This window comes from Coregonus clupeaformis, chromosome 25 (genome assembly GCF_020615455.1).
Source record: "Coregonus clupeaformis isolate EN_2021a chromosome 25, ASM2061545v1, whole genome shotgun sequence".
Lineage (NCBI taxonomy): Eukaryota > Metazoa > Chordata > Actinopteri > Salmoniformes > Salmonidae > Coregonus > Coregonus clupeaformis.
Window position 1 is genome coordinate 2,515,774 of NC_059216.1, and position 14,775 is coordinate 2,530,548.

Consider the following 14,775-nt stretch of genomic DNA (forward strand, 5'->3'; position numbering starts at 1 on the left):
GAGTCTCGGAAGAAGTTGCAACAGTTCCTGGGCTTTGCCAACTTTTATAGGAGATTCATCAGAAACTATAGCACAGTGGCTGCACCCCTCACGGCGCTAACCAGCACTAAACAACCGTACCAATGGACATCAGCTGCTGATAAGGCCTTCAATATCCTCAAGACATGTTTCACTTCTGCTCCCATCCTCCAGATGCCAGATGCAGCAAGGCAGTTTGTGGTGGAGGTAGATGCTTCGGACGTGGGAGTGGGTGCAGTGCTTTCTCAAAGAGCAGCTGAGGATGGCAAGATGCACCCCTGTGCCTTCTACTCCCGTCGCTAACCCCTGCCGAATGCAACTACGACATTGGGAACCGCGAGCTGTTGGCTGTCAAGCTCGCCCTTGAAGAATGGCGGCACTGGTTAGAGGGGTCAAAGGAACCATTCGTAGTGTGGACAGACCACAAGAACCTGGAGTATATCCAAACAGCCAGGAGGCTGAACTCCCGTCAACAGCGGTGGTCTCTGTTCTTTACGCGCTTCAATTTCACGCTCTCCTACCGCCCGGGATCTCGCAACATCAAACCTGATGCTCTTTCCCGGATGTTTCAGAAGGACGAGACCACCGCCATGACAGCTCCCATTCTTCCCAGCCACTTGGTCGTAGCGGCCCTCACCTGGGAGATCGAGAAGCAGGTCATGGAGGCTCTTCCGGGACCAGCCAGGTCCAAGCACCAGCGCCCCCAACCGTCTGTTTGTTCCAGCAAATCTCAGGTCACCTGTGATTCAGTGGGGGCACTGAATCCGTCTGGCCTGTCATCCCGGCATCACTGGTTTCACCCCTTCATCTGGTCCGCCAGCGGTTCTGGTGGCGGGGGATGAGACGGGATGTCCGAGAATTCATCGAGCTTGTCCCACTTGTAACCGAAACAAGACTCCCAACCAGCCTCCTGCTGGGTTGCTACAACCCCTACTCATACCCAAGAGGCCCTGGTCCCACGTTTCACTGGACTTTGTTACGGGCCTTCCGCCCTCTGACGGACACACAGTCATCCTTACCATTGTTGACCGCTTTAGTAAGATGACCCACTTCGTGCCCCTTCCCAAACTACCCTCTGCTAAAGAGACCTCCCAGGTGGTCCTGGAACATGTGTTTCGTATCCATGGCCTACCCCAGGATATAGTGTCAGACCGGGGCCCGCAATTCTCAGCAACCTTTTGGAAGGAGTTCTGTCATCTCCTTGGGGCCACCGCCAGCCTATCGTCTGGATTCCACCCGCAGTCAAAGCGGCCAGACTGAACGCATGAACCAGGAGCTGGAGAAGGCACTGAGGTGTGTGGCTTCCCAAAATCCCCCGGGCCTGGGCTCAACACCTGCTCTGGGTGGAATATGCCCATAATTCACTCACCAGTTCCTCCACCGGGCTCTCCCCCCTTTCCAGTGTGTCTACGGGTATCAACCTCCACTGTTTGCCAGCCAGGAGGCGGATGCCACCTGTCCGTCTGCTCTTGCGTATGCCCGCCGCTGCCGCCGCACTTGGGCCCAGGCTCGCACTGTGCTCCTGAAGTCTGGAACCAGCTACGCCGTCGGTGCCAACCGACGGAGGACCCCAGCACCTACTTACCGGGGTTGGTCAGAAGGTCTGGCTGTCTGCCCGGGATCTGCCGCTGCGGGTTGTATCACGAAAGCTGGCCCCTCGCTTCATTGGTCCTTTTCCTGTGCAGAAAGTCATCAGTCCAACGGCGGTCCGACTTCAGTTGCCCGCTTCCATGCGGGTCCACCCCACCTTCCACGTCTCCAAGGTCAAGCCGGTCCATGAAAGTCCCCTGGTCCCTGCAGCTCCCGGCGCCACCTCCTCCGCGCCTCGTAGATGGCGGTCCTGTCTTCACCGTCCGGCGGCTGCTCCGCTCTAGGCGAAGGGGTAGGGGTCTCCAGTACCTCGTTGATTGGGAGGGATATGGTCCAGAGGAGAGGACCTGGATCCCGGCCAGGAGGATAGTGGACCGGACCCTTATCACTGACTTCCACCGACTACATCCTGATCAGCCTGCAATCCGTAGGGGGCCGTCCAAGAGGGGTTCCTAGCCGTCCGGCCCGCCCTGCTCCTGTCTCAGTGCCTGTCCTGTCTCCCGACCGTGACCCTCCAGCTCCTTCTGAGGATGAGGAGATTCACTCGGACCGCTCGGAGGAGTTCTGACCCGCCGCCTGCTCCCCCTCCACCCTCCCGGCATGATGTTGTTCTTGGGACTTCTGGGGCCGTCCCTTGGAGGGGGTCCTGTCATGAGCACTCTCTCTCCCTGGTAGCAACATTAATTGCATTCAATTATCTTCCACTCTGCTCACCTCCCTCTCTCTACTCAGCCTAACTAGCTCCACCTGCCCTGCTCTGCTCTTGTTACCTGGCCAGCTGCACTGCATTTCCCACTCACCATCCTCACCTTGCCTCACTCTGTTCTAATTACTCTGCCAGCTGAACTGCATTTCCCCACTACCTCTCCCAGTATATCAAGCCCTGGTTTTCAGCCAAGCCCTGTCAGATCGTCTTCAAACCCCGGACCAGTAACCTGCCTGTCTGCGCTCTGACTCCTGTTTGTGATACCGATCCTTTCTTGACTGCCTCCTTGTTCTACTGCCCCGTCTATCCCAACCTGCCTTCTGGACCTCGACTACTCTCTCGATCTTCAGCCCCTCCGGTAACTCGTTTCTGCCTTCTGTCTCTCACCACGATATTTGCCCAGCCCTGATCTGTACTTCTGCCTGCCATTCATATTGCTGTTGTGTGTGTGTTTCCCCCAGGTCCCGACCACCAGATGAGCGTGCCCAGACGTTTCACCACCCTCAGCCCGATACGCCGCTCCATCACTGGGGAACACACACACTAAGCACTTGGACTGGACACCCCCGGACATTTGGTGACCCCGGAGCACAGGTACCCACAGGAGGACCCTGAAAGACCCCTGACACCCCTGGGACTCCTCTTCCCGCCTGTAACCTTGAATAAAGAACTCTGAATTTGAACTTGCGCTCTTGGGTCCTCTTCTGTTCGTGACACATAGTTGACATGTACCTATGATGAAAATTACAGGCCTCTCTCATCTTTTTAAGTGGGAGAACTTGCACAATTGGTGGCTGACTAAATACTTTTTTTCCCCACTGTAGGACTGACTAATGTGGAGATTGTTTTAAAAAGGATTTATATATATCACAACTGGTATCTATTACATGTACAGTGTATTATAATCAGAGAACAGTGAGAGATTAAAAAGCACTTGCCACAATCTGCAACACAATCCTACATTCAAACCCTTTCCAATGCCTCATACACAAAACAAACATATTGTCTTAGCAGAATCCTTTTTTCCCTGGTCTTTTGTTGAACACTATTCTATTTGTCATGATGCCAAACAAACAGGGTCTGCCTGGTGTAATCTAGTCAGAACATCCCGCGGATCACTCCAGTCATGTTAGCGTGGCGCTAGCATTAATCAGCCCAGTCGTATTAATGAGAGTGCGACTGAGTGCTAATTACCGCCATAGATTCTGCAGCAGCCCATTAAATATACAAATGACAGAGCTAAAGAGCCCAGCCTCTCCTGATTAATATTTAAATGGAGAAAAACTAATGATGTCTGTAAAGTTTTCCCTCCAATTTGCCAACGATGCCGACACCGCTACCAATCAATCAAATTAATTAAGGAAAATAATTTGTATCATTTAACATTTCTTCCGCGCTACAATAGAGTGTGTAGAGTCAGGAAAAAGTATTCCTTTCTCTTTTTGTTTCTTATTTACCGTTTTTGATTTAATTGACTTCAGTACAGTTCAAAACGTCGGGATTTGTCTGGTTACAAAACAGATTCCAATCTGAAAACAGATTCATTCATATTCATACAAAAGGGATAGGTCTAGTTTTTTTGATGTATAAAGAATGTCTCTAAATGGAGGAATCCATTATGGAACCCTGCACTCAGAGTTATTCATCTCTCAGGCATTGATTTCATAGTGAAAAAGCCTCCTTGATTGGAGCCCAGATTTAGCATAAAGCACATTGACCTCTCAAAGACAAGTGGCATACATCCACTCGACTCCATGTTCCCTGAAAACGAAAGAATACATAAACTAAATGAACAAATTATGGAAACATGAAAACATCACGTTATTAATATTCTAAAATAGTGCATTATGTTGATGGAGAGAGAAGATGATGAGTGATTTGAGACAGAAAGCCCATCAGGCTGCAGGTTAGCATTGATGAGTTCCACCGTCATTTCTAATCAGTTTTTTCTTTGATTTGTTTGGTGTTGGTGTCCCTCTGCAGATATAATTGGATGTAGGGTATGAGGTTAGTATTGATTGTGTAAAGGTATGGTTATGGCGAAAACGCGTAGATGATAGTGAATACATCCCGTTTATGCCAATAATTTGATCCATTACCCTCTATCTATCTACATCTGAAGTCTTTTATCATAGCCAGTAAAAAACGCTACGACTGTTTTAAGGCTGCCATTCCATACACCTTGACAAGATCGTCTAGAATCAGTTTTCAATGTATTGCATAATGGATAGTATTGCCTATTTATTTTCTGTAGAGACTTTTGTCCTTACAATAAAACAAAAAACACACACACACACACACACAGACACACACATACACACAAGGTCCTAGTGTACACTGAGCTCAAGGAAGTGATGGCTGTGTGGGGAAAGCAATCCCAAACAGAGCTAATCGGGGAGTGTGTGAGGTGATTCTGCTGGTTTGTACCTCTGCCTCCCTTCATTAGGGTGTGTGTGTGTGTGTGTGTGTGTGTGTGTGTGTGTGTGTGTGTGTGTGTGTGTGTGTGTGTGTGTGTGTGTGTGTGTGTGTGTGTGTGTGTGTGTGTGTGTGTGTGCGCGCGCATGTGCGTGTGTGTGTGTGTGTAATGGTGTGGGGCCCAAGGACAAGACTCCTTTTCTGACTGTGGCCATTGATCAATTAGCGGGCAGGATTTGAAGCCTGGTCCTGATTTATAAAGATATATCCAGCGTCATAATTTAAGGAGAAAAGGAAATAGCTGCTAGATGTTAATAGAGTTAAGGGCAGATGGCCGTGCGTCTCCATAGCAGGCTAGGTCAGCAGGTTCTACCATTAGTTTACTTTACTTTATGATACATAGGCTGGATAATGTCCCACACTGCAGACGGACTAGGCATTAACTGGTGGTCTATTCATACAAATATAGACAGATTTCTCTGATAGTTTACTGGACGTGTAAAACTAGGAGGGGAGAGACATGCTGAACGTGAGGTCTAATAGTGAGCACTGTGCTGGAGACACACACACACACACACACACGCATGTACGCACACACACAGTCTGCTAAGGCCATTCACCACAGTGATGCCAGAGTGAGAGGTGGCCAATGTGCCAGGTTTGACCGTGAGTAAGGATTTGGGCATTTGAGGACAAAATCTAAGTAAAAACAATATATTACAAATCCCTCAAACAAGAAAAGAGAAAACAAGTTAACAATGGTAAATTAAGGCTTTCATTACCCCACCCCTAACATTGTTGGGTGAATCAACCGGATGCTTTGTTAGCAATTCTATTTGATTAGCATAAGAGCCAATTAAAACATATATAATATAATTTCAACAAATGGCCGACTGGGGATGTTTTGGTTGGGTTTGCAGATGAAGCAGAACATGTTTTGATTTGGAGCTCAGTTCTCCAATTATTTGAGTAAACACTGTTGTAATTGTCCTCTGTCTGTGTGGAAGTCATTCACTTAGCTGGGCCTCTACCAAAGAAATACTGTTTCAGTCTGAACATATACAGAACAACAATAAACAAATGATAAGCTTTATGTATTTGTATGTGTTTTATAATGTACAAACTATTAATTTAGCTGTGCTCTTACACAAAGGTGGAGATAAACCAAATATTACTCTGTGTGTATGTGTGTGTGTATGTGTGTGTGTCTACAGTCGCCACGTACCTGTGAAGTCGCTGTTGACCGGTAGTGTGTCACTGGGGAACCGGTAGTAACTGTTGCCGGGAAACCTAGCCCCCCTAACGACGGGGTCACGGGGGTCAGAGAGAGAGAGGTCGGTTCGCTCCACCTGATGGAGTTGAGGTTCAAAGGTAACAGTAGAAGTTACTCTATGATTACATAGGCTCTATAACAGCAAGACGAGACAAGACGAGACACAAAGTGGAAGTATCACAACATATATGTATGTACAAATATGTTTTAAAATGAATTTAAACAATGATGTCCCTCTGTAGTCGGTTCTGAAAGTATCTGGCAGAAAGACGGACAGACAGACCTGGTAGAGGGGTGGGGGTCCGTAGGGCTGAGAGGGGGGGTCCCAGGTCACCTCCATCAGTGTCCCATGCACTGGCCTCAACCTGGGGGGAGAGAGACCTGCTGGAGCTAGAGAGGAGAGGGAAGGGAGAGAGAGTAAAGAGATAATTGTAACGATCCCGGCAGTCTGAGTCGGGTCCTGTCTGTGGACTAGTTGTTCTGCTCGTGATCTCCAGTTTCCCGAGGGTTCTGGAACGCTCGGGGAGCTCTCTTGATTTCCGCACCTGCATCCCATCAGCAATCTGCACACCTGGTCCTGATCATCACCCTTCTTAGGCTCTGGCCTAACATCCATTCCCTGCCGGATCGTTAGCCATGAACATCACTCGTCCGAACCTTCATCCAACCTCTGCCTGGTGGTGGCGGCTGCCGAGCCATGATCGGATCAACCACTGCACCCCCAACAACTAATCAACGCCGCCCGCTCTGTTCCCCTGGATTACTCAGCATCACTCTTGAATTTGTAAATAAACACTCACCTTCGTTTCAACTTACCTTGTCCTGGTCTGCTTCTGGGTTCTGGCTTTGTAACTCGTGACAGAACGATCCGGCCAATGGAACCCAGCGGACCTGGACTCTGTTCGCCATGCCATTACCCATCAGGAGAAGATGTTGGGCCATCATAGCACGGAGCTACAGGAGATCGCGTTGGCAGTTCGGAACCTTTCTACCCGGTCTGACGGAGGTCCAGAACCAGCGCCAGTTTCCGGTGGAGGATCCACTACCGGTTTCACCCATCTCGCCTGCCGCGTCTGGAGGGGTGTCCTTCCGTGAGCCCAAGGTTCCGACGCCGGATAAATATGAGGGGAGCTGGGAAGATGCCGTTCTTTCCTTATGCAGTGTGGGTTAGTGTTCGATCTACAGCCCTACTCTTATGCCACAGACAAGGCTAGGATAGCCTTTGTGATTGAGTTGCTGCGTGGTCGAGCGCTGGAGTGGGCTTCAGCCGTTTGGGAACGACAAGACCCCTGCATGGCTTCATACCAGGGGTTCACGGCCGAGCTGAGGAAGCTTTTCGACCATTCCGTCCGAGGGGAGGGACGCAGCTAGGCGCCTGTTTTCGCTTCACCAAGGAACTCGTAGCGTGGCCGACTTCGTGATCGAGTTCAAGACGTTGGCTGTGGAGAGTGGGTGGAATGAGGAGTCTCTGCAAGCGGCCTTTTACCAGGGTCTGTCGAGCAGCTCAAGGATGAGTTGATCTCTATCCGGAGCCTAGTGACCTGGACAGCTTGGTAGCCTTGTCTATTCGGGTGGATAATCGAGTCCGAGAGCGAAGGAGGGAGAAGCAATGGGGTCCGTCCAATCGATCAGCTTCTCAGTTCCCAGTCGGGTCGGGTGGTGGACCAGAACACGTCGATCATTCTCCACCACAAAGGATTAGTGGAGAGGTCCTCTCTCCCGATTCTGAACCCATGCAAGTGGGGCGGCACGGGTTAACCAAGGAGGAGCGTCAACATAGACGTAAGACCAACTGCTGCCTCTACTGTGGTAGCTCGGGACATTACATCTCCACTTGTTCCCGCGGTCGTCAAACTGCCCGGCTCGCTAAAGTTGGGAGGACTTTTAGCGAGCCAGTTTCAACCTCTCAGTACCTCTGTCAGACCCCGTTTCCCGGCTACCCTTGTGAACAGGAATCAGAGCTTAGCGATTAACGCTTTATCGATTCAGGTGCCGATGGAAGCTTTCTTGATGCCGAGTTGGTGGAACAGCTGGGGCTTTCAAGGAGCAATTGCCGGAAGCCATTGAAGCGACCACTCTGAACGGCAGTAGTCTGGCACGTATCACGATGAGGACTGAACCGGTTAAGATGCTGTTGTCGGGGAATCATTCGGAGATGATTTCATTCTTCATTCTGCCGTCTTCCCATGTTCCTCTGGTCCTTGGATACCCCTGGCTGAAGGAACACAATCCCACGTTCGATTGGGTGACGGGCAAGGTAACGAGTTGGAGCCTTGATTGTCATGCTAACTGTCTCAAGACTGCCTGTCCCCATTCGGTTCCCAGTCAGGTGATTGAGGCTAAACCCCCAGATTTGTCCCTGGTTCCCGAGACATATCACGATTTGGGGGAAGTGTTCAGTAAGCAGAAGGCTCTGTCACTCCCTCCCCACCGACCATATGATTGTGCCATCAACCTGTTCCCTGGAGCTGTCTACCCCAAGGGAAGGTTATACAGTATCTCCCGCCCTGAACGTGAGGCTTTGGAGACCTACATCAAGGAGTCCCTAGCTGCTGGTCTCGTTCGTCCCTCGTCATCACCCCTGGGGGGCAGGATTCTTCTTTGTGGGTAAGAAGGATGGCTCTCTTCGACCGTGTATTGATTATCGGGGTTGAATGACATCACGGTCAAGAACAAGTATCCCTGCCCTTGATGAGTTCTGCCTTCGACTCTTACAGGGTGCTACGGTGTTCACCAAGCTAGACCTACGCAATGCGTATCACATGGTCCGGATCAGAGAGGGAGACGAGTGGTTGACGGGGTTTCAATACACCGATGGGTCACTCGAGTATCAGGTGATGCCGTTTGGACTGACCAATGCTCCAGCGGTATTCCAGAGTATGGTGAACGACGTCCTGAGAGATATGATCGGTCTCTTTGTGTTTGTTTACCTGGATGACATTCTGATCTTCTCGAAGGAACCTTCCGACCACGTCCAGCATGTCCGGCAGGTTCTGCAGCGATTGTTGGAGAATCGCCTGTTCGTGAAGGCCGAGAAGTGCGAGTTTCACGCCCACACGACATCCTTTCTCGGGTACATCATCTCCAGGGGAGAGATTAGGATGGACCAGGAGAAGGTTAGAGCGGTTCTGGAATGGGCCCAGCCCGGTACGAGATTGCAGCTCCAGAGATTTTTGGGGTTTGCGAATTTCTACCGCAGATTCATCCGGGATTACAGCCGTGTGGCCGCTCCGTTAACGGCCTTGACTTCCAGTATCAGGAGCTTCAAGTGGAATCCGGAGGCGGATCGAGCGTTTCTGGATTTGAAGAGGCGATTCACCAACGCACCGATTCTCTCTCAACCGGACACGGCCCGTCAGTTCATCGTTGAAGTGGGCGTCTGATGTGGGAGTTGGCGCCATCCTGTCGCAGCGATGCTCCACGGACAGTAAACTCCATCCCTGCGCCTACTACTCAGTCGCCTTTCGCCTGCGGAGAGGAATTACGATGTGGGTAACCGGGAGCTTCTCGCGGTGAAACTTGCCTTGGAGGAGTGGCGCCACTGGTTGGAGGCGGAGCAGCCGTTTATTGTCTGGACTGACCACAAGAATCTTGCTTACGTGCAATCGGCTAGACGTCTCAACTCCCGTCAGGCCAGGTGGTCGTTGTTTTTCGGACGATTCAATTTTTTCCCTGACGTTCCGACCTGGATCTAAGAACGGCAGGCGGACGCCTTGTCTCGGATGTTCTCCAAGACGGAGGAGAGTGGGTCCAAGACCGAGACAATTCTCCCCCGGAACTGCGTCGTGGGAGCTGTTAGGTGGAAGATTGAGGAGGAGGTGATGGCGGCTCTTCGGACGCAGCCCGGTCCCCCGGGTAACGGTCCACCCGGTCGGTTGTTTGTGCCTGAGTCGGTTCGTCCTGCGGTCTCAAATGGTCCCACGCCAGCAAGATGGCTTGTCACCCTGGCGTGGCTCGGACGATGGCGTTTCTTCGCAGACGTTTTGGTGGCCTGCCATGGCCGAGGATACTCGGGGGTTATGTTGCTGCCTGTCCAGTGTGTGCGCAGAATAAGAGTACCAATCGGCCCAGCTCTGGACTACTTCACCCCCCTTCCTATTCCCGGCGACCATGGTCGCATCTGGCCCTGGACTTTGTCACTGGGTTGCCCGCTTCTGAGGGGAACACGGTCGTTCTGACTATCGTGGACAGATTCAGCAAGTTCGCCCACTTTGTGCCAATTGCCAAGCTTCCCCTCTGCCTCGAGAGCGTCCGAGATCCTGGTTAGGGAGGTTTTCAGGGTCCACGGGTTGCCCAGTGATATCGTTTCCGACCGTGGCCCTCAGTTTACCTCTGCTGTCTGGAAGTCCTTCTGTTTGGCCATTGGAGCTACAGTCAGTCTCACATCTGGTTTTCACCCCCAATCTAATGGTCAGGCGGAGAGAGCCAACCAGAAGATGGAATCCACGCTTCGCTGCCTGGCCTCTTCCAACCCCACCTCCTGGGTCTCTCAGTTGCCTTGGGTTGAGTATGCCCACAATACTCTCTCCCCTACATCTGCCACTGGGATGTCTCCCTTCCAGTGCCTGTATGGCTACCAACCGCCCTTGTTCCCTTCTCAGGAGAGGGAGCTCTCAGTGCCTTCTGTTCAGGCCCATATTCGTCGTTGCCACCGGACCTGGCATCGGGCCAGAAAGGCACTCCTCAGAGTTTCGGACCGGTATCAGCTCCAGGCGAATCGTCGCCGGATCCCCGCTCCCACCTACACCATCGGAGATAGGGTCTGGTTGGCCACACGGGATCTTCCTTTACGGACTGAGTCTAGGAAGTTGTTACCGAAGTTCATTGGTCCGTTTGTGGTGGAGAAGGTGATCAATCCGGTGGCAGTTCGACTCCAAACTCCCGAGGACGCTCAGAGTCCATCCCACCTTTCATGTCTCCTGCCTCAAGCCTGTTTTCCTCAGTCCTCTGTTGCCTCCTCCGCCTCCTCCTCCTCCTCCTCGGATGATCGGAGGTGGTCCTGCCTACACGGTGCGACGCATCATGGATTCCAGACGGCGGGGCCGGGGTTTCCAGTATCTCGTGGACTGGGAGGGTATGGTCCTGAAGAGAGGAGTTGGATTCACGCGCGACAGATCCTAGATGCTGACCTCATCCGTGACTTCTACCGCCTCCATCCTGGCGCTCCGGGAGTCCGCCCGGTGGCGTTCGTCGGAGGGGGGTACTGTAACGATCCCGGCAGTCTGAGTCGGGTCCTGTCTGTGGACTAGTTGTTCTGCTCGTGATCTCCAGTTTCCCGAGGGTTCTGGAGCGCTCCGGGGAGCTCTCTTGATTTCCGCACCTGCATCCCATCAGCAATCTGCACACCTGGTCCTGATCATCACCCTTCTTAGGCTCTGGCCTAACATCCATTCCCTGCCGGATCGTTAGCCATGAACATCACTCGTCCGGAACCTTCATCCAACCTCTGCCTGGTGGTCGGCGGCTGCCGAGCCATGATCGGATCAACCACTGCACCCCCAACAACTAATCAACGCCGCCCGCTCTGTTCCCTGGATTACTCAGCATCACTCTTGAATTTGTAAATAAACACTCACCTTCGTTTCAACTTACCTTGTCCTGGTCTGCTTCTGGGTTCTGGCTTTGTAACTCGTGACAATAATGGTTAAAGTGGAGGAGAAGAAAGGTAACTACCTTGTACAAAGCCTGCTACAAGAGGAGGGTGCATGTACGCTTTTAAGTACTTTCATTTGTAGATCTATGCAGAATTAAAAAATGTCTTAAATGGGTGTGTTGTTCAGCTGTTTCAGCTGTCTCTTAGACAAAGACTCCCTTACAGCCATTATCCATTTCAGAGAGAGTCTGCTAGTCTGATAACAGGTTAAACCGATAAAATAGCTAAACGAGTAGAGAGATGGAGGGATATAAAAGGTAGCTGTGCATTAACAGCCATCCCAGCGCCATGCATGTGCTGTGGTTTAGATGGTCCCACGTATGAGCTAGAGGAGTAAATTACCCAGGAGTAACACCTTCACGCACGCACGCACCCACACACACACGCAAGGATGCACACACACACACACACACACGCAAGGCCTAATAAAGCTGGTAAATGGGAGGTGGATGTCTTGTCTCCCAGCCCATCTCAGTCCAGGCACCATAAATTACAGGCAATCAATAACGATAGAGTCTATATAATGGAAATTCTGATATCATAAAAAAATTATTCCCTCTCATTTAATAGGATATTTGTGAAGTCTCAGTGGAACATTTATTTTATTTTACCCTTTATTTCTTGATTCAGAACATACGCTGGAGAGAGGAGGTGGTAGTGATATGTTATGTGTTTTTTCTTTACTATAGAATCTGCAAGTACCACAGTGTCTCCAGCATTTGGTTCAGTGGCTGGTTGCATTAAAGCATCTTCAGTGAGTTCTCCCTTTATTTATCATAATTATTCACCCTCCTTGGATCTTTTCACATTTTGTTGTGTTAAAGTGGGATTTAAATTAATTTAATTGTGCTTTTTTGGGGGCTCATTGTGTAACAAGGTGAGTAGGATGGAGCCAGGCGCAGGAGGTGTGAATCATAGAATAGGGTTTATTAGGCCAATACAGCAACCAAATACAATGCGACTTCAATGCGTACTGGGAAAACAAAACACACAGGTGAATATCCCGGCGATAAAAGTAACATAATGCTCAACACGAGCTAGTTACACATCCACATGGAACAATAACACACAAAGACATGGGGGAGCAGAGGGAATACTTATACAGAGACTGATGAGGGGACATGTACCAGGTGTGTGTGAAAAACAAGACAAAACAAATGGAATGATGAGATGAGAAGCGGCAGTGGCTAGAAGGCCGGTGACGACGAATGCCGAAGCCTGCCCGAACAAGCAGATGAGGAAGCTTCGGAGGAGTCATGACACATTGATCTATTATTATTATCTACACAAAATACTCCATAATGTCAAAGTAAAAAATAATAATAATACAACTAATCTAAAAAAAACATTAAATACAGTTGTTGCAAAAGTATGAACCCCTTTTCATTAGACAAGCCAAGTATTGAATTTCAAGCACAGATTAAACTACAAAGACCAGCTTTTTGAAAGCCTCATAAAGAATGGCAGTTATTGATGGGTAACAATAACAAATCAGACAATGAATATCTCTTTAAGCATGGTCAAGTTAATAATTATGCTGTGGATGACACAACAAAGATACAGTCGTCCTTCTGAACTGAGCTGCAGGACAGGAATGAAACTGCTCAGGGATGTCACCATGAGGCCATTGGTGATTTTAAAACAGCTACTGAGTGCATTGGCTGTGAAGCTACAAGCTTGGCACATCTGTATTTGGGGAGTTTCTCCCATTCTTCTCTGCAGATCCTCTCAAGCTCTGTCAGGTTGGATGGGGAGCGTCGCGGGTGTGCCAAGCTTGAAGCGTTATACCCAAGAAGACTCAAGGCTGTAATATTTTTTTTTTTTTTTTTTTATAAACTTGCAAACATTTCTAAAAACCTGTTTTTGCTTTGTCATTATGGGGTATTGTGTGTAGATTGATAAGGGATAAAAAAAAAAAAATCAATTTTAGAATAAGGCTGTAACGTAACAAAATGTGGAAAAAAAGTCAAGGTGTCTGAATACTTTCCGAATGCACTGTATATATGGATGATTTATAAAGCCAGGCACATTTAACAGTTAGGCTATTGATTATAGACCTAATTAAGTTGGGGTTTCCTCTCTGCTCAATTTTCAGGCAAGGGCTGTTTCCTTATCTCTGCAGCTGCTGCCTCCTACACATTGTTCTCAAACTTTTATTATGCACATAGCAACATAGGGAAAGGCACCAGTTTTACGGCGCACTGAAGATTATATTTCTGAACCACGGACAGCGACCGTATCCAGCACGGGAGAAAGCACATTTGTTATAAAATAATATAAGATGTATTAGTGTTGCACCATTTTATTTACATAATATAACCATATACAATTTCAGTATCACGTGTCTAGTGATGGACTGTGCCATCCCCGTGGCCTCCACCATGGATAAGTCCACTCAGACATGCGCGAATCAGACTGTCACGACTTCCGCCGAGGCTGCCTCCCCTCCTTGTTCGGGCAGGTTTCGGCGTTCAGCGTCACCGGCTTACTAGCTACTGCCGATCCATTTATAATCACTGCATTTGTCTTGTCTTCAATCACACACACCTGGTCCTTATTCCCTCATTAGTCATGGTATAAGTGTTCCCTCTGCTTCCTTGTCTGTGTGGGTGATTGTTTGTTTGTGGAGTTTAGTGAAGCTCGGTGGAGCTCGTGTATTGTGTATCGACGGGAGTATTTTTCCCGTGTGCCTTGTATTTTCCAGTGTGCCTGTTTTGTGCCCTGGAGTGTGTTTGACGCATTTCCGCGTAAACCTGTATTTTGCGGATTAAAGCCTGTTATTCTGTGAATTACCGTCCTGCGCCTGACTCCTTCATCACCACCTCATCACAGAATCACCCACCCGCTATGGAGTCAGCGGGAGAGACGCACATGCCTGGAGTCGTGGAACAGGTCCAGGAGCATTCAACTATGCTAACCAGCTTGGGTGAAGCGATGGGTCGGGTTCTTCAGGTCGTCCAACGCCTGGAGAGGAGAAAGCCTGATCCGTCGAGACCAGCTGGTCAACCGGATCCCGCCACCTACACCCCAGCACCCGGAGGGATCCAGATATCTCGACCAGGGGAGTTCGACGGGACAGCGGCGCTGTGCCAAGGATTCCTTCTCCAACTGGAGCTCTAC

At 49.9% G+C, this 14,775-nt stretch overlaps 1 protein-coding gene across 1 annotated transcript in view; it reads right to left on the bottom strand.

The window, feature by feature from the left end:
• Positions 1-5,775: 5,775 nt before the first annotated feature.
• Positions 5,776-14,775, bottom strand: part of LOC121539731 (usherin-like) — a 158,367-nt gene continuing 149,367 nt past the window's right edge. Inside the window, exons 25-27 of the mRNA XM_045207408.1 lie at positions 6,286-6,392; positions 5,955-6,078; positions 5,776-5,780 (exon numbers count right to left, since the gene is read on the bottom strand). Of these exons, the coding sequence (XP_045063343.1) occupies positions 5,776-5,780; positions 5,955-6,078; positions 6,286-6,392 (236 nt within the window). The remainder of the gene's footprint in view (positions 5,781-5,954; positions 6,079-6,285; positions 6,393-14,775) is intronic.